This window comes from Diplotaxodon limnothrissa, linkage group LG3 (assembly GCF_057381915.1).
Source record: "Diplotaxodon limnothrissa isolate DT_005_m linkage group LG3, D_limnothrissa_male_GT1.1, whole genome shotgun sequence".
Lineage (NCBI taxonomy): Eukaryota > Metazoa > Chordata > Actinopteri > Cichliformes > Cichlidae > Diplotaxodon > Diplotaxodon limnothrissa.
In genome coordinates this window covers 70,629,635-70,649,658 of record NC_140598.1, presented here as the reverse complement: position 1 = coordinate 70,649,658, position 20,024 = coordinate 70,629,635, and the positions used below count along the sequence as shown (strand labels likewise).

General features: G+C 42.7%; 1 protein-coding gene across 1 annotated transcript in view; it reads left to right on the top strand.

Annotated features, from left to right (window-relative positions):
- Positions 1-20,024, top strand: part of map4k2 (mitogen-activated protein kinase kinase kinase kinase 2) — a 43,667-nt gene that overhangs the window by 11,376 nt on the left and 12,267 nt on the right. The window contains exons 2-18 of the mRNA XM_085349766.1: positions 3,889-3,946; positions 4,720-4,810; positions 5,127-5,191; positions 5,878-5,933; positions 6,817-6,864; positions 6,954-6,996; positions 7,090-7,162; positions 7,966-8,097; positions 8,220-8,282; positions 8,390-8,471; positions 9,803-9,919; positions 11,006-11,084; positions 13,891-13,949; positions 14,045-14,091; positions 16,571-16,609; positions 17,251-17,284; positions 18,970-19,120. Of these exons, the coding sequence (XP_085205892.1) occupies positions 3,889-3,946; positions 4,720-4,810; positions 5,127-5,191; positions 5,878-5,933; positions 6,817-6,864; positions 6,954-6,996; positions 7,090-7,162; positions 7,966-8,097; positions 8,220-8,282; positions 8,390-8,471; positions 9,803-9,919; positions 11,006-11,084; positions 13,891-13,949; positions 14,045-14,091; positions 16,571-16,609; positions 17,251-17,284; positions 18,970-19,120 (1,237 nt within the window). The remainder of the gene's footprint in view (positions 1-3,888; positions 3,947-4,719; positions 4,811-5,126; positions 5,192-5,877; positions 5,934-6,816; positions 6,865-6,953; positions 6,997-7,089; positions 7,163-7,965; positions 8,098-8,219; positions 8,283-8,389; positions 8,472-9,802; positions 9,920-11,005; positions 11,085-13,890; positions 13,950-14,044; positions 14,092-16,570; positions 16,610-17,250; positions 17,285-18,969; positions 19,121-20,024) is intronic.

Here is a 20,024-nt window from a genome sequence, read left to right as displayed (position 1 = left end):
TTTCCTTTTTGCTAAAGCATATAGTTAGGGCTGGACCAGGTGACCCTGAATCCTCCCTTAATTATGCTGCAATAGACATAGGCTGCTGGGGATTCCCATGATGCACTGGGTGATTCTTCTTCACTCACTATGTATTAATAGACCTCTCTGCATTGAATCATACTTGTTATTAACCTCTGTCTCTCTTCCACAGCATGTCTTTATCCTGTCTTCCTTCTCTCACCCCAACCGGTCGCAGCAGATGGCCCCGCCCCTCCCTGAGCCTGGTTCTGCCGGAGGTTTCTTCCTGTTAAAAGGGAGTTTTTCCTTCCCACTGTCGCCAAAGTGCTTGCTCATAGGGGGTCATATGATTGTTGGGTTTTTCTCTGTATCTATTATTGTACGATCTACCTTACAATATATATCTCGTAGTACCATATCACTCCAATAGACCTGTTATTTAAAAGTAGAGTGGGAGGGAGAGCCTTCAGTTTTCAGGCCCCTCTTCTGTGGAACCAGCTTCCAGTTTGGATTTCCCAAACAGACACCTCGTCTGGTGTTTGGAGCAGCTTGACACCGGCTGTGAGAATCCACCTCAGGCTTTCAAAACCACAACATGTTCAATATTGGGCTTAAAATGTTTGTTTTTTATAAAGCATATAGTGAGAGCTGGATCAGGTAACCCTGAATCCTCCCTTAGATTCACTGTAATAGATGTAGGCTCCTGTGTTTTGTCCTCACCCACCTTTTTACTAATTATGTGTTTATACCCCACGGTGCATTTAATCATTAGTTATTATTAATCTCTTGCTTGGTTGTGCTGAAAGTTTCTTTCTGTTAAAATCTGTTAAATTGTTATGTTGGTTAAGTGTAATTATAACATAGTAGGAGCATCAGCGTCGGCTGCACTTCCTCTGCTAGAGGACCGAGAGCTTGAGGGTCCTGAGGACTGTGTGGACAGAGATCTGGGATGATGTTTCTGGGATCGGCTGGAGGCACTCGCTCAGCTTGGGGGTCTTTGCCCCGAGTGCTCTGATTACCACAGGGACCATTGTTGTCTTCACCCTCCACATCTTCTTGAATTTCTCTCTCAGGCCTTGATATTTCTCGAGGTTCTCGTGTTCTTTCTTCATCACTCAGTAAAGCTACATCTATCACTACAGCCATCCTCTTTCAGTCAGCTTATTCCAGCTATTGGGAGGATTTCTTGATATCTGCTGGATGGTGGATAGATGGCGCCGGTGTGTGTGGCTTACCTGCTCTGTTTGTGATTGCTTTATTGACATCTGTTTTCTTAAAAAATGTCTCCATTGTCCTGGTTTATGACTTCATCAGCATCAGAGCCACTGTTGAAGAGCGACTGGTCCCAGGATGTCAGGAGTATTGTATCCCACCTGTCTGTAGAGCGCACCAATCCTCCTTCACCAAGGCCCACCTTGCCTTCCTCCCAGGAAGAAATGCCACAGGAGACGGGGAAACGGAGCAGTGTGTTTAAAAACTGCATGGCTGCGTCTCCGATAACTGATCCCCACGTTCTTCTGAACAAACTTTCCCTGGACCTCGGGTTGTCTCTTGGCGATCCCTGGAACTGACTCACCGATGGACCACACCTGTGCTTCTGCATCTTACTGTCCAGCTCTCATGGCATCTATCGCCCCATCTTCACAGAGGTGGAGTCTTTGGTGCACATATCTCAACTGCCATGCAGCACGTTCAGTTGCTTCAGCTTTTTTCTCCTTATTCACGGAGTGTTTGTTTGAATAGTTTTCTCTCAAACGTGGATTGAGAGAAGTTTTGTTCTCCAATGAACAAAAGTGAAACTTTTCCTGAGGAGCAGCAACTACACACAGCGCGCTTTGTTTAATAAAGCAATTTGATTCTGATCACCAGATTCTTTATCCCATCAATCGTGCGTCCCAGCCAGACATCAACCCTGTTTTTGACAGGCTGGGTCTGGTTAATGCTAGGTCACTAGCAAATAAAACCTTTATTCTAAACGACTTCTTCACCTCTCCACACCTGGATTTTCTTCTGGTGACTGAAACTTGGGCCTGTTCTCTGAACTTGTCCTTCCAGACTGTAACTAGCTCAACTCTCAAAACACATAAAGAACATTTATTAAAATCCATCCAAAAACATTCATATATTTAAAACATTTATACTGTGTTAAACCTTCGTTATTCCCAAAGGTTGATTCTGTTCATCTCAGTGGGAGAAACGTTTCGTCATCCAGGTGACTTCAGTCTCAGCTGACTGCAGGTTTCCCCGAAATCTTATCAACAGTACATTTGCATAATGACTGAAACTGGAGAACAATGGCTGGCTGTGATGTCAGTTCCTTCCTTGTCATGACCATTAATCAACAACCACAGATTAATGGCCATGAGTACCATTTACAGAGAGTTGGGGAATGGCTGCCATCACAGCATGTAAGATGGTGACAGATGTACCCTTAGGCCCCCTCCTCGATTCAGAGATGGTCTTTCCCTTTTCACGTAAATGGGCTCCTTGACTCCGCCCTCAAACCAGCGTTCCTCCCTGTCCAGGATGTTACATCCTCATGATTGAGAGAGTGTCACTGGCCTGTAGGTGTAAATAGACTGCAGAGTCCTGGCCTGACGAGGTGGCTCTGCTGTGTGTGGATGTAAATGTTTCTCCCACTGAAAACTTTCAGATGACCAGAATCAACCTTTTGGGATGAGTGAGCATGACATTACAACCCCCATTATTGTTTTCATTAATTATACTATAAATTTGCTTTGTGCATACATGATTCTTGTTTATGTTAGGTGTGTTAGGGACACCAGACCGACCTCTCCTTTCAACTTGGACCAAACGGCCTCATTGTCCCTAACCCAAAGTGTTTCCCAACACATTTAATAAAAAGGATTTTAAGTGATACTAAGGTCAGCCACATCCAAGCTGCCATTCACTTTGCTTTTGGACACCTTTTTGTTACGTCACGGTTTGTCCCCCAAATCAGTTCAACACATAATTCATTAAGAATCATCATGACTTTGTGCTGTAGTGGAAACAAAGTAGCAAGAAATAATCATCTTGGTATAATATGGGTACTGACAATTGTTACTCATGCTTTGTCATTTGGATTTAAAATGTTCCCATTTCAAAACTACTGCTTTGTTTTCACATTCCTTGTTGAACCAGTTTAAAAGGCAACAGCTTTCCCACTAAACTGAACCATTCTAATAACACTATCGGGCATCCCATATTCCTTCATCACTGCCCACATTTAGGAATGTGAAACAGTCTTCTTGCTGCTGAATGAAGCAGTTAACCACTTGACAAGATGTACTCTGGATATTTTTCCATCTCTGCCGAAGCCACTGAAGGATGTGTTTGACTCTGTGTGTATGAGTGTGCTGTCTGTTATTGCAGCGTCCAGATTGGTCCAAGTTTGTGTTACAAACATACACACTCACTCTGTAAAACGTATAAAGTCTTGTCTTACTTCAGTTTTCTGTAAGCTACTTTCTGCTTTTTGGCCAAATAGGCCGGGCAGGCGATCGTGGCTCACGAGTTGGGAGTTCGCCTTGTAATCGGAAGGTTGCTGGTTCAAGCCCCGTCTCCGACAGTCTCGGTCGTTGTGTCCTTGGGCAAGACACTTCACCTGCTCCCTACTGGTGGTGGTCAGAGGGCCCGGTGGCGTTAGTGTCCGGCAGCCTCGCCTCTTGTCAGTGCGCCCCAGGGTGGCTGTGGCTACACTGTAGCTTACCGTCACTAGTGTGTGAATGTGTGGATGACTGGATGTGTAAAGCGCTTTGGGGTTCTTAGGGACTAGTAAAGCGCTATACAAACACAGGCCACTGTGCTTCTTTTGGGTGCAGTTACCTGCGTATCCTTTTATCTTATATGTTATTTATTATAAAGACTATTTTGCTTTCCTTTCAGGCTCGAAACATCAGGACGTCTGAACTGGCAGCTATCAAGATTGTCAAGCTCGACTCAGGTGTGTTAAAAGCCCAAACACAGCACAGGAAGTGCACAGTAAGGTGTCCATTCAACGTCCATAGTTCCCAGTATTGGTCAGTTTCAGTGAAACTTGCAAATAATATTACTCAGGGTCACATCAGCTGTTTTACAGTTTACAGCACAGCAACAACAGGATTAAGCAATCAAGCAATGGCTTATTATATTGCTTTGTCACACATGTTGCTAACTGTGATGTTATTGCTCTGATCACAGAGGCCTGATAACTACGATTATTAGAAGTCTGCTGTGTTCATATAGAAAGTACTAAAGAGTCAAAGTGGTAATGCTGTATGGAGCTTTGTGTAAGTGTTTGTTACTGCCATCTTTGCTTTCATGGACTTCTTTTTAAAGGAAGGTGTTTTGCACTACAAAGATTTTCTTTTGGATTTGTCCCGTATATATTGTCCAGTATATGGGTTATACTGGAATGATATAAGGAACGGATTGAGTCCTTTTCTAGCTTAGAAATGAAAAAAAGTGAACCTATCCTTGAATAACTAATAGTGCCATTTGAGTAGTTGTAAAAAACAGACCTGATTTCACTGTATCCAACACAGCTGATAACACTGAGCACCACGTGGGTGTGCAGTATTTTTTTCCACTAAAAGAATTTCCCAGATTCACTACATCCCTTGCTCCATGGAGAAGCTACCAGTCCTCCCAGTTGTCTAGCTATGTTTTGCTGTTCTGTAACTGTGTGAAGTTAGCTGTCATGAGTCAGTAAACCCTCGCTGTGCTGTCTGTGCTCAGGTGATGACATCACCCCCATCCAGCAGGAGATTACCATGATGAAGGAGTGCAAGCACAAAAACATCGTGGCCTACTTTGGGAGCTACCACAGGTGCTGGGTGTTTTCTGATGTGTGGAATTCCTCAGATTGTTGGTGGACTGAAATATGTGGAATTTGACTTTTATCTTGCACGCGCTGAATTCCTCTCCCACTCCTTCAACTGCTTAGTTACATTGTTGGCCCACCAGCTCATGCATGATACTGTGTGCTTGTGGGAGTAAATGCATTGACTTCATTATATTAAGGCCTGTCTGCTTCCTTCTTAAACGCAGTACTTGTTTTTAACCAATGCCTGCACAGCTGTTCAGCCACAGAGAGCAGCACGCATGTCAGACATGTCAAATAAAAGCTGAGTGTCTCTCTTTAGAAACACCAAGCTGTGGATCTGCATGGAGTACTGCGGTGGAGGCTCCCTGCAGGATATCTACCATGGTAAAAACACACACATCTAAAATTCATGTCAGAACACGACACATCTACTGTCCTCGATCGGCTGAATTCACAGCATGTGATTAAATTAGTGTCGTCCATTCTTAGTAATGAGGGCCTGTGATTGACTGGGTGAATCTCTGAATGTACCTCACGTGGATTGGATACGGGAAAGGATTGTCATTAAGGGAAATGTAATTAAATAATTATCAGTCATAGATTCTAGTTTGTCCTTCTGTGAACCAACTAATATGTATTAAAATAAAAACAAAGACTGCTAGCCTAACATATAAGTGGTGAACTACTCAAAGAGAGAGGAATAAGAGGAAATGTTTCCTTCTCAGGACCAGGAATTATTTTTAGGCACTGCAAAGCAAGAAACAACTAAAAAGCTAAAATCACAAACTAAAGCTATATGTTGCATTTCTTTCTGTCGTTACACTTTCCAAATGAGCCAATAAGGATGAATACGACCATAGTGGAGCTGTTTAAACATAACTATATGAGTACTGTTTCCACCCGATGAGTCTGAGTGAGGCAGCTGAAGCATTTCCCAGCATGTCCAACTGTAACTACCACTTTAACGCTCAGTCATTTGAATAGTTGGTATAAAGCAGATGTGGAAGTAGGCACAATGATCCACTCTTACTCTCATGTCTCACAGCTGTTAATCAGACTCTTTTCCACAGTGACGGGTCCACTGAAGGAGAAGCAGATAGCATTTGTGTGCAGGGAAACTCTCCAGGTAAGGCTTTTCAGTCCAGGAAGCTTGTTACTGTTGCACTGCAAAGTCTTTACAGACACCCTGCTGACACAATGAGTCATGTGTTTTTTCCCAACTTCAGAGCAGCTCCAGTCGTGCCAGACCACTAAGTGCATTGTAGATGTTCTGAAACTGCCTCTGCAGTAGAACATGATAAATGGTCTGGTCCTGATATAGCTCTTTTCTTTCTAACGAAGTGCTACAAGTCCCTTTCACCTATATACAGTTGTACTCACACTGCAGTTCATTTTATTCCTTTAATTCCTTTTAAACAATCACACACACATGCTCACCGCAATAAATGCGTAGGATGCGGTTCAGTGTCTTTACCAGGGGCGGGTGGATACGCAGGTGGGAGGAGCTGCCAACATTCTGGTGGTGCTGGAAAACCCACCTGACCTCTTGAGCCACAGCAGCCATACGGCACACTGTGTTTTCATAGACCGTGACCTTCTGCCCACTCAAAGCTTTGTTGGATGATCAGCTTTGCAGACTGACAGCAAAAAACACCAGAAAAAGTGCTTCCAAAACTTTCACCAGTGCTGTACACGATCAGTGAGTCTGCATTCAAAGCACGTAAAGGTTACAAAAATCAAACTAAGGAAACATAGAGATATTGTTCTTGATCATGCAAGACTAGATGAAGATGGGACAGCATGCTCTCCTACTGCCTGGGTGGAGTGCTGTGCAGTGGGTCATTAACACCGCCCAAATCATTGGCTGCCCTCTGCCACCCCTGGAGACTGTTAGTCAGTCAGTTCAGCTGTATGTTTTCTCTCTCTTCCCAGTTCAGTGTTGTAAACCATGACTTAAGCAGTAATTAAATACATTCTCACAGTAATCGGCTGATTTCCATCTTTTCCAGGGCCTGTATCACTTGCACGAAACTGGCAAAATGCACAGGGACATAAAGGTACAGCTGTTTAGTTGTTACTGTTTAATAGTGACGCTCAGACTGTGGATCATCCTGTGAACAAGCTTGGATCTTTATTGTCTTTGCAGGGAGCCAATATCCTTTTGACCGAGCGTGGAGATGTGAAACTGGGTCAGTGTGATTTGCAGTACTTATGCAGGCTTAGGTAAGCACGATGTTGGATTTAAGCTGCACTGTGACCCTGCGTCTCTCCTCTGTGTCCAGCTGATTTTGGAATCGCAGCAGAGATCAGTGCCTCTGTGGCCAAGAGGAAGTCATTTATTGGAACTCCTTACTGGTAAGATGAATACATCACCACTAACCCTAACCTTACCAAACCCTGAGCAAACAGTGTCTGTCTGTCGATGGTGACACAGACCTCTCTGTTTTTCTACAGTGCTGCTATCACTGTGAGCTTGGTATGCTGCCAGCGCTCTTTGTCTTTATGCTCAGCTGTAGGTTCATCTATTGTGCTTTTGTGTCACAGTATCAGTTAAGTGTTCTGCTTTCACTTTAGCTGAATTCGTGTCTGTTTTATAGCCTCGGTTCAATATATCAGCCTGTTTAAGGTTAGGGTTTTTAACCTCATACGTTATCAGAATTAACCAGACAAATCGATCCGCCTCATAAGAGCGGGCTTGCATCAGCAGCCGCAGAATGGAGGAGGAGTATCAGTCCCGTGTGTGTGCTGGGATGAGCTTTCCTGTGCTCGTACTTTCATGGCATGTCTATGTCTGTCAGTCTATGAGTTGCCAACTAACCCTCAGAAAGCATCTACTAAACCAAAGTCTATGAAAGAAAATGTGCAAAGGACAGATTTGTTTTAGTTCGATTTACAATAAAGTGATAAAAAACACACGACCTGTCTTTCTCCATATAGGTAAACATATTTATCTTTAGGTGAAGCACTGCTACAGTTATTGCAACGATACCTGATCACTTCAAGGATCAAGTTTCTAACAAAGCCACAGACCGCTCGCAGTCAGCTGCCATCTTCAAATATTGATGTTTCACAGATTTGTCATTGAAAGTTAATGAGTGGTTGACTCCTGGACACACCTGTTTGCGAATCAGGCCCACTAACTCTTCCTCTCTGAGCAGGATGGCTCCAGAGGTGGCTGCGGTGGAGAAGAAGGGTGGCTATAACCACCTGTGTGATATCTGGGCCGTCGGCATCACTGCCATCGAGCTGGCAGAGCTGCAGCCGCCCATGTTTGACCTGCACCCAATGAGGTGAGTCAGCATAAACAATGGGGACTGGACAAACAGTTGGAGACAGACAGACTTGGCAGACTCTGGGTGATTGCTGCTTGGACATTTTCCAGTCCAGTGACGTCTCTCACACTGTTTTTCAGAGCGCTGATGCTGATGTCCAAGAGCAGCTTCCAGCCTCCAAAACTTAAGGACAAAGCCAAGTGGTAAATGTGCTGCTGATGGTCTGAAATTCAAGTGCATAAGCACCTGTGATCTGATCAGTATCTTCCTCACTGCTGATACATGTATCTTTGTCTTCCTCTGTCTGCAGGTCTGCTGGCTTCCATAGCTTTGTGAAGATGTCTCTCATTAAAAGCACTCGTAAGCGGCCCTCAGCTGAGACACTGCTGCAGGTTAGTTTGTCACTAAACAAGGAAAAACGAACCAACCGTCCGTCTTCACACTGGCACTGTTGTGTGTACAGTAGCTGTAAGCACATCTTTCTCTTCTGTTTGTAACATTAGCACAAAGGGAGGTGGTTGGCCGAGGCTGGCTGTTACGAGAGCGACTGGAAATGATTGCATTGCATTTGTACAGTTTATACTGGGAGCTATTCAGTAAAATTTCACATGCTGATGAACATGTGATATTACACAAAATCTAAATGTCACATTTTGCTACAAATATTACAGAGCTGTCAAATCAGCAGATATCAAATGATGTACGATCAAAAACATCCGAGCCCTCAGTGCGTGGGTCGCTTGCTCTGCTGGTGGAGATATAGTTCTGTCCATCTCCATCCAGTTAAGGGCTGTGGGGAATGGGAGGTGGGGTGCACCCAGGACAGGAAGGAAGCTGGAGTACCCAGACACAGAAAGGCCACCAGCTGATCTGAGCCCAGGACCTTCTTGCTGTATGGCCACAGTACCCCAAAATTACATTTATAGCTAATTGGGTTTGGGTTTTTTTTTTCTATGTGGCATGTTTTGCAATGAGACTGGCTGCTATCAGCTGTTATCAAAGTACTTTTTACAACATTCACCTGCAAACATGCTCATACCGTTTGTGTTATGCCTTTAATTTCTTTCATACACAGTCGCATACGTCCTGCTTTTTGATTGGACCTCATAGTCAGTTTAGAAATAATACAGAAGTGGACAGATTTATGAAAATGTCATTTTTTAAATGTATCTCCCAAGTGCTGTTAAACAGAGTAAGAGCTTTAATACCGCATTTCTAAAAATCTAGTTACATTGTTACATTATTTGCATGTTTGCATTTGTTACATTGTTACATTATTTGCATGTTTGCATTTGTTACATTGTTACATTATTTGCATGTTTGCATTTGTTACATTGTTACATTATTTGCACACAGAAACATAATGTCTTAGTCTTTTATTTTCCATGTCCTCCATGTGTTTCTCAGCGAGCTGAGCAATCTTAAGTATTTGTAACAATTAACAGTGTCAATGTCACAGCCATGAAGGGTTCGAATATGGACTCTAGAGCTTCAGGCTTCTTCAGGCAAGAGATTTCTGAAATGTCGAAAGTCGACCGCAGGTTTGCAGTGGTCAAAGAGCAGAGCCAGTGTTATGTAAAATGTTGCTCTCTTTCACTTGTTGCTGCACATCAGACATAAGAAACTTTATTTTCTTTGTACTGTAAGACAAAAACAAAGCGAAAGAGAGACCTGAGATTAGCGCCATCATTTCCCGTTTAAGGTGTGTGCCTTCTTTCTTTAGCATCCGTTTGTGACACAGCTGTTGACCCGTAACTTGATCATTGAGCTGCTGGACATGGCCAACAACCCCGAGCTCCACACTCCCCACACAAACACCATGGATGACATTGAGCTGGAGGTCAGTTCTCACAGCGTAGCTAAACTCACTGGATAAGGACATTTGATTTTGTACACTGTGGATTTGAAACCAAACAATTAAGATGTTATCAACGTGCAGCTTCATTCGAGTAGTGTGTTACCTGTTTAGGGTTAGTGTCTTTTCTAAACATGGTGTTCCATTTCAGATGCTTAAAAGTGATTGAACACTCGTGTTTCCACTATTTCACAAGGAGTTAAACGGACTAAATATCTGGAGCTTTCAACATGGATCATTTGGGTTCTTTTTCTCTGGAAATCAACAATCTGGTACTTTGGTAAAAGGAAACCTACACTCTGCAAGAACACTATCGATGAGGTCGTCTTAATATTGTTTTCAAGAGAAGCCTTCACAAATGGAAATACAGAGTTTACAACAAGGTGCAATCCACTGGTTACACTCGGGAACATGAAGGCCATATTAGACTTTGACTGAAAACACCTTTGGAGCATGTCCAGTCTGGAAAGATGAACTTGTACCAGAACAACGAGAAGATAAAAGTATAGAGAAGGAGATCGGTTGCATGCATGGCTGCCAGTGAAGCCAGGTCAGTAGAGTTTATTGATGATGTGACTGCTGGATGAATTCAGGAGTGCACAGGGCGATAACCTCACGCTGCAAAACTAACCAGACAGAGCTTCACTGTGCACATAACAGCGAGCAAACTGCTAAACCCAAGAATTCTCAATTTCCAATGGTCAAGTCAGTCACCTGATATCAGCCCCACAGAGCGTGCTTGTCAGTGACTGAAAACAAAACTGCACGTAGAGAGTGACCAGCAAACCAGCTGCAGTGGGACGTGGCTGCAGTAAAGGCCTGACAGAGCACTGAAGGGAGGAAACCTGCATTTAGTCTAAAGTTCATCCAAGAACATCCAAACAGTCACTGTGAGCCTCTGAAGATGGGGACTGAAAATCTGCACTTTAATCACATCTTGATTGTTTGATTCCAAGTCCACTGTGATGATGTACAGAGGTGAACTTACAGAAATGCTCTTCCTTCGGAAAAGCTGGGATTGACTTGTTTCCGCAGTGATTTGTGTCTGTACGGTTTTTGCTGTCTTGACAGGTTGGGGTAATGGCTCCTGACAAGATTCAGTCAGCAGGGAAACACCTGCCTGTGGAAAGGACACCGTCTGAACAACAATGTGAGTCCCGCCCCTTCCACACACACGGCACACAGTGGGTGGTTCCTTAAACATAGCAGGATGAGATTCCTGGCGTCTCGTCGTCACAGTGAGGTCACCGGCTTTGTGCTAGAATGGAACAAAGGGAATAAAAACCCTGCAGCTTGTCTCTGATGCACTACACCGTGCAGTGCACTTGATGGCTGAATGTGTGCCTGTGTGTACATATGTGTACATATAATATATGTCGGTTGTACTGGGAGAGTGGTTTCATTGTCCCATTGTATTCAGCGAAGCAGCTTGTAGAATATGAATAGAAACAAAAGCCCCTCAGTGAGCGTGCTGACTGCTGCTCTCGCTCTGTAACCATCCACACGTGTGGGACGGAGGCCTCGTCAGAGGATGGCGCTGGGAACATGCCTGCTGTCTGACTTCATACTGCTCAGATGCCAATGGGCTGCTTGTGTTCCTGGTGTGACAGACTGTATTCACACACCAAATCATAAATCAGTCTGGTGTTGACCTCAACTTCCCTTACTAGTGTAGTCTAGTGTGCTAGACACAGCCCCGTAAGCCACAAACACCTGCACTGCCCTTTGACCAGTATGGTTTTAGAGGCTTACACAGGTGCTACAATGTATCATATACTGTATCTGTCATTGTCAACACTGATACAATGTATATTGTTAGTGCCATGGTCTGTGTGTTACACCTCTATGCTTTTAGTATTGATTAAATAGTATCAGAAACAAGATTACTGTTTTATTTAGCACAGCCAGTTCATGTACATGAGTCTGGGGAAGTATAGGAAGGTCATTCAGTCTTACTGCTACACTGTGTCCCTCCAGCTTTTGCATATTTGGATGGAAGTTGTCTCGATAAATGTGCAGTTTCTAACCCTTTTACAACTGACGAGCCTGAAAACCAGTTTTCTCACCTTTGTCCATCATCTTCTTGTTGCTGTCGTCCTTTGCTGAGCTTCTGCTGCATTACTCAATACAAATAATTACTTGAAAATACAGTAATGCAGTAATTAGCCTTCACCAAGCCCTGCTCTGCAACAGTAAGGTGTTGGTGTTCTGCTGCATGTTTCTGCACGATGATCTTCATGCAGTAACATGACTAACCATAACTGTGACATGAGCAACCGATGACTGCTGGGCAAAATAGTTTCCAAAGTATTCACTTTGTTGAGGTGATTGAATCAGAAGATTAACTTTTGAAATGTTGAGAGCATCTTTGTAGACCGCTCCTTTGATCCCATTTCAAACAGAAAAACTTTGGACTTCTTATTCAAATTCACTTGCAGGCGTTCAGCAACACCTTGCAAAGTAACTGAGCCGAAACGCAGCAGCAGCTTCTGCTTTCTGGTTTAGTCATTTCCTCATCTCCTGCTTCAAAGCGAAATGATCATGTGATCGCTGTGCTTCCTCCTTTCACATCACAGTGAAGTCATTAGAGAAACTGAGGCAAGATGCTAATAAAAGCTGTTCTGCAGATCTTAGTCGAAGACCTTGCATGCTGCCACATGTGTGCAATTTCTAATTTCTTTACAAACAAACTAATGACTAGTTTAAACGATCTTAAAAGAAAGGGCTGCTAACTAACTATCTGATTACTATGGAAACCAGTGTTTTCACCTTGTTTCATCCTGTACAGTAATGACATCACAGTACTGTGTACTACATGTACAGCAGTAGTAGCTGAGATTCTCCACTTGAATTGGGAGATGTAAAAAGACAGAATCCAGTTAACTGCAGTCTAATGACATCTAGTGGTGAGATTTGATGCATATCGAGCCATTACTTGATGTTTTGACTTGTTGCCTCAAGAAAGCAGTGCAAGGAATTGCCTAAACTGATGTTATAAATACTCCTTGGTCGCATTTTGTGCCCTGTTCTTATTTGTCTTATTACCTGGCTGTTGGTATTCCTATCATCTTGGACTTTTAGTTTAAATTGCTAACACCCTAAAACTGACTGAATACCAACAGTGAAACCTTTTCTTTTTACCTCACATTTCTATTTCTTATCATAATTTCAGTGTGATTTTTTTTTTCTTTTTAATTTTTAAATTTCTTTGACTGGTGATGCTGTTTTTTGCACCCAGCTCCATCCCTGTTTGGGCCCTGACTCAATATCAGTGTACATTTGATACATTCCAATTCAAGCATATGTTCATTCGATTTGTTACTTTGCCTGACCTGCAATCAAAAGTGTCACTTTGACTGAGCATTAAGACACACACACATACTTAGGAATACAAATACTTCTATTGAATTGAAGGAGGCGTGTCTTCTTCCAGCGGTACTGTGATGCATGTCAGCTGTCACTCCCCACACACAGGCGTGTTCCAGGCTTTAACATTAATGACAAATGTCATACTCTGATATACTACAGGTAGAATAAGCCATCTAATGTCATTTTAAAAAGCTTTACTGTGGGAGCTTCTAAACCAGCTGTCATCTTGTCTCTCATTTGAAACCAGTAGCTACGATTTATCAGCCCCTAAATGCTTATAAACCTTTTGATTCTTCCAGATGATTTTGATGGTACCTTGTTTATTGTGTTCAGACGTCTCTTCTCAATGACACTTTGTCATCGAGTAAAAATGTTATTCTCGGATATCTGTGCTCACCTGATGTGTGGGGTCAGGGCTGCAGACTTCACTCGGCCCTTGTTCACTGCTGATGTCACAGGTTATCTCTGGAGTGCACATCGATGGGAATCGGTGCACCGTAAACACTGTGAAAGTACCAGGATTGTGTGTGAATGTGTTGGTCTGCCATTGTTAGCGTGCTAAGCCCAGTGTTGTGTTCTTTTTGCAGTTGACCAGGTGAAGTTTGGGCCTCCACTGAGGAAAGTGACAGAGCCTTATCCTGACTTGGTAATGCATGTTTCCTGCAGGTATACTGATGGCATTCAGTCCATGACAACACGCGGATTTCACCAAAGGTTGTGTTTGGGTTTTCCTTTCTGCAGGCCTGTTATGATGACTGGAGTCTGTCTGGAGATGAAGGAGGCTCACCGTAAGACCTTTGTTTCATCTTTCTTCAGTTGCTTATTAAATATCGTTGTTTTTGGCTGTTGAGATGTCACATTGGCACACTGCACACTATAATATAACAAGGTGCATTTAAAAAGTTGCTAGATTGGATCAGCTGGAGGGAAGTTGTGTTCTGCTGTGGTTGATTGTTACTCTGTCAGGTAGCAGGTAGCTGCATCAGTCATTTGTAGACTGGGCTAGGCTAACTTATCTGGATTTTTATATTGTTGTTTGTTTTGTTTTTATTTACAAAATCCAACTGATGGGTAGCATGTATAAGTTTAGAAAAAACTTTGCATGAATTATTTTAGCAGGTGTTTGCTTTGTTCAGCCAACATGGAGTGATTTCGGTATTTTTTCCAGGATGTAGCACCATAAATCGTAACTCATAAAAGTAGACATGTGGTTCCTATGTGGCCAGAATGCCAGCTTATCCATACAGTATGAGAACAGTATTACTGCAGGTACCAACAGAACAGAGTGTCCTCCCAGAGCAATGAGGAGTAACCTGTAGTAAAAACAAATAAACAAAAAGAAATTTAGTATGATTTATTCTAACTGCATACGTTAACTGTTTGCAGTAAGAGTGGATGAATAAACAAACAATAAACAAAACACGAATCAACTGCAGACTCTGTTTAGTTAGTTTGTGCCTCTGCCCTCCAGCTGATCCAATCTAACTGCGTTATTCACAGATTGTGATAATGAAGTAATGCTCCGTATGTCTGGATACTTCCAGGTGCCAGTTAAAATAATGGAGACTATACTATTGGCCCCTTTATCACGTACACGTTGGTAGTGCTGTGTTGGACCCTTTTGCCTTCATGCCAAAGATTCAACAAGGTGCTGAAAACATTCCTTAGAGACTTCGGTTCAAACTGACATGATGGCATTGCATGCACTGCTGCTGCACATCCAGGATTGCACTGAGACCTTTGACCGCGGAGCACAGTGAACTCGCTGTCATTTTTAAGACCGTTATCCTGCTGAAGCAGCTGTCAGAAAATGGGTACACTCGTCTCACACGTCACTTCTCTTCCTGATGCTCAGTTTGAACTTCAAGTCCAACAGATGTTTGCATTAATGAGCAACGACCGGCAAAAATCGAGTGTACCCACAAGTGTACCTAATAAAGTGGCCAATAAGTGTATATTTATGAAAAAAAGAGGGTTGCATATTCTATTTAATTTCTTTTATTTTGTTTTTAAAATGATGACATGTGCACAAAGGAATCGTTTACAGTTGTGATCAGATGTTTACGTCCACTCTGGGCTTTAATCAACACAACAACAACTTTAATGACTTAAAAAAACACCAAACTTTAAATAAAGTTTTGATTTTCACTAATCCACATAGAGTCAAAGTATATATGCTGGCTGCATATGCAGTTTTGTTTAAATATTTCTTAACAAGTTGTGACTGGACACTGTTGGTAGTCATCAACAAGCTTCTGGTGTAATTCTATCGAACCACTGTTCTTGGAAAACTTGGTAAATTGGTTGGTTTCCTGGTACAGACCCGACCTCAGTTGAGGTCAGAGCTTTGGAAAGGTGATTTCATAAGCTTCCTGTTTGTTTTATCCATTCTAGAACCAGTGATGTATGTTGATGTGTGTTTGGGATCATTGTCCTGCAGTGTCCCACTTTGTGTAGCCTACCATTACCACCGGCAGCAAAACAGCCCCAAAGCATGATGCTATCACCACTACGCTTGACAGTGTTCTCAGGTTTGAAAGACTCACCTTTACTCCTCCACACATACCAAACTACCTTTCTCTAGAAGGCGTTTGGCTTGTTCATGTGGGCAGCTGCAAATTTCCCTCAAGCTTGTGTCGATTTTGAATTTTCCTTAGCTGGATGATTGAGCGTGCATCAACATGATGTTTCAGGCATCTACATCATGAAGCTCATTGAGAGAAGGCCAAGCGTTTGCAGCATTGTCAACAAAGCAAAGTCTACTTTGAAAATATAAGATGTATTTAGAATTATTTATCAGTTTTTTCTTCGCGACATAATTCCATATATCTTGCTTCGTATATTTGTAGTTAAAAACTGAAAACATCAGTGTAGAAAGTCGTAAAAATAAAGGAAAAACATCAAATGAGAAGATGTGTCCAAACTTTTGACTCTGTGTGGATCTGCAAAAATTCTAATTAAATTCAAACTTGTACACCCAGATCTTGTTTTTTTTTTAAGTCATTAAAGAAAAGAAATCATTAAAAGTCCATTAAAAGGCTTTATAAACGTTTAACCACAACTGTATATAATCCCTGCTGCAACTCTTCAAGCATATAACTGGGTGAGTTGTGTTTGATGGTAGGTAAACTGGAAATAACCCTTGGCACAAAAACGAGTGCTCTAAGCCTGAGTTTGAAATGATAGACAGTGATCAAACCTTGGGTTAATTCCTTCTTGGGCCATTCAGGCCTGTAGTCAGATAAACATCAGGTGTTCGTGTTGCAGGAGCCTGTTGGAATGTGTGGAGCAAGCTCTCGAGCTGAGGTAGGCCATGTCCATTAACTCTAGCCTTTCCTAACACCAATGTCTCCCCATCCCACCTGAATTCACCTGAAATAAGCTGCTTATCATGGAATTATTCTTGATGTGAAAATCAACCATTGTCTGTGTGTTGGGTATAATCAGCAGGTTTGTGTTCAATCTGATCTAATCCCAACCTCCATGAACTGGAGTTTGGGAGCACGTTTGATTTAGCACAAATGTACGTGTTTTGTTTTGTTAACTTCTTTGGGTTTGTGTTACTTGTCACTGATGTGGTGCTTGTGCTGATTCCCTCACATTATGTGGAAAACTGACTAGATTTTGGACAGTGCAGGTTTTTTTTTTCTATTTCTTCTTTTTATCCATGATGTCGTTGGATATAGGAGGGGAGCTGTTACCTCCTGCATAGTGTTTCATTCTAAAAGGTTTCCACACCAGCACCGCCTCAGTGAACGTCTGGTGTTTGCTTGCTTTGTTGTAATGTTTCCTTCAGATTTTTGTTCATGTCCTGCTCTTAGCCAACCCTCAGCATCTCCAGCACCTGCCTTTATGTCCGGCTTGTTTCTATTATGCTTGATGTGGATTTCATTATAAGACGTCTTTGTCTTCTAGAGCATGACCATTGTTGCTCCTTTGTCTTTCAGGAGTTTAACCATCAAGAGAGTGCCATGTGCTGATGTGAGTGTGAATCATTCTACCATAAACAAAATCTCTGTCACAATTCAGTCACTCTAGAGTTGTTCATATATACTGTGTCTGTGTGTATCTTCAACTTTTATATACTAGTTTATATGTTGCTAAAGGTATTCACTCACCTGTCCAGATCATCAAATTCAGCTGTTCCAACTTGTATAGAATCAATTGGCTTCAAGTTGATATGCGTGTGAAGGCAGATGAGCGAATACTTTTGTAGTATGTGAAGTTTCTACTCTTCCATACTAGTTTAATATGTGTACACCTGAAGATTACAAAAAATGCTTAAAAATGCAAAGTAGCATAAGTGTTTTAATGGAAGGTGAAAATTGTGCAGAAAGCTTTAATTATGACTTTCCATCAGTTTCCTGCCTGTGCGTTCTACTAACTTTAAAATTAAATTAGCCTTCCTCAAATTCTACGTTTGCCTCAGTACAGTACAGGTCATTTGTTCCAACCAGCCTCTAGGTGGCGTGGTTTTACAGTGGGTAACTCTTGTTCAGACCCCACCTGGGGCCTTTCTGTGTGGCACTGGTGCGCTCTCCTCCTGCCTCTTGGGGTTTCGCTGGGTAACTGGCTTCGTCCCAGTGTAAATACATGCACGTTAGATTAACTGGCAGTTCTAAATTTGCCATAGATGTAAAGGAGATAAAGAGCAAAGAAGGCTTACTTAGCCAGCTACTTAACCCCCTCAACCAGCTAAACCTACTCCCGTGTACTGACTCTGTAAATGCTTGGAAATGTCTCTGAGTGATCAAACCATGTGTGAGTCCAAACTTATTGTTGCTTGTTTAGCAACAGTTCAGTTCCAGTCCAGCAGGATCTAGTGTGTCAAAGACAAAGTGGCTTCTTCATTATTTTCATTCCAATCTGATAATTATCAACACTATAATAGGACACTTCAAGGGAGGCCTTGAATGCCTAATTTAAGTCCAAAAACATGTGTTGAGTTTTTGGGGAAACTTGAATGTCCCCAGGAGAATAAGGATTTGGTGCAGCCTTCCATGACCAGGGTAAAAATTGCTTTATTCTTTCTGGATCCAAGATTGCATTAACTGCTGGATTCTTCTTTCCTGTACCCTAGCACAGACCTTCACAGGGATGCTGGGGGCCCAGAGGCTCCTAGGGTGCCCTAATCTCCCAATCCAGAGGCACCTTCTCAGTTGTATCAACTAGGATGGCTCCTTAAGCCATCCTAAACCTTAAGAAACTTTCCCCCAAGGAGTTGACCACTGCCCAATCCATTTGCCACTGAATCCCTCTGGCCGCCTCCTGCAGGTGGTGGATCCAAAGGAGTGCAGGCTTCCTTTGGGGTGCTGCTGGCCAGGCACCATTGGCTGGGGCCCAGCCACCAGGCACTCACCCTTGACTACCCCTCTCCTCCCTAGCATTGGCTGCACCTCTCGTGGGGTTTTTAATCGCTTATCGTCTGGTCCAGTTGTAGCAGGGGTAAAATGCCCTCGACAGCTGAGGTCCTGGGAACACCCTCTAATGCCAGTGGAGAAGGGAGGAAACACCATGACTCACCACAGAGGCATTATTCCATCTGATGAACATGCAGAAATGTGTTCAGTATAAAACCATGGGAGCAACATTCCCATGCACATCAGCCTTGTCACATACAGTAATGTGTATTTGTATTTAGTTACATGTTTGATGGTGTTTCTCAGGGAGGCAGAAAGAGCAGTGTGTTCAGTCCGTCTACGGCCTCACTGCCAGCCTTCAGCTCTTTGACTCCCAGCACAGAGGACAAAGATCTTACACCGAGACCGACCTGTACACTGGGCCCCGACAGCGCTGTCACAGCCGACTCCACCACAGGTACTCATCACAACATTAGACCTCAGCTTTGTCTGCCTTTAAACAGACGCTTTTTCTTTTAACTTCTGTTCTGTCCCATATAACGTTGCAGTTTCAGATGTTTGTATTAGACTATTTCAGACAGTGAGGTAAACATATGTGATCCCAGCGATGTCTTTATATACTTGATGCTTCACCAGGCGCAGCACACTGTTGATGCACAGGTCATAAGCACTGGGTGGTGCTTCTTGGTAGGCTTCTGTAAACGTCCGTAGCTTTAAATAAAGCTCCTTCAGAGGGGAAAGTTATGCTAACTACTATATTAACTTTTGACTGTGCAGTTGTTAAGGATTATTTACATGAACGTCACACAGCATATCAAAGTAAAAGAGCTCTCTGTAGTTAAAGTATCCAGTCAGTGATTCCAGAACGGTCACAATGAACGACCTAAACTAACAGTCAGAAGTTTTAGAACACCCCAGTTCTTCCAGTTTGTTATTGAAAATGATGCAGTTTAATGTCTGATTGCACTCTGAAATGAAAGCATAGTGCAGCTGGAGTTAAAAAAGAAATCATGGAATCAGTTCTAGACCAAAATGTATTCTAAACGTTGGCTCATCAAAGTCGACCCTTTGGCAGACATAACAGCTGAACACAGCCGTGGCTTCTGTCTACAGTAGAAATCAAATATTCTCCCATATCTGCTGCAGAAGTTCCCATACATGTGGACCTTGTAGGTTGCTTTGCTTTGCTTCTGTCCAGTTCATCCCAAACCAGTTCGATGGGGTTGAAGTCTGGAGACACTGCTGGACACTCCATGTTTTCAATCTTACTGTTTTCAAGCTTTCGCGTCTTCCAAATAAAGAGAGGGGCAGAATATCCCATCGTGTTATATCTTTGTTTGTTTGTCTAATGAGCTTGTTGT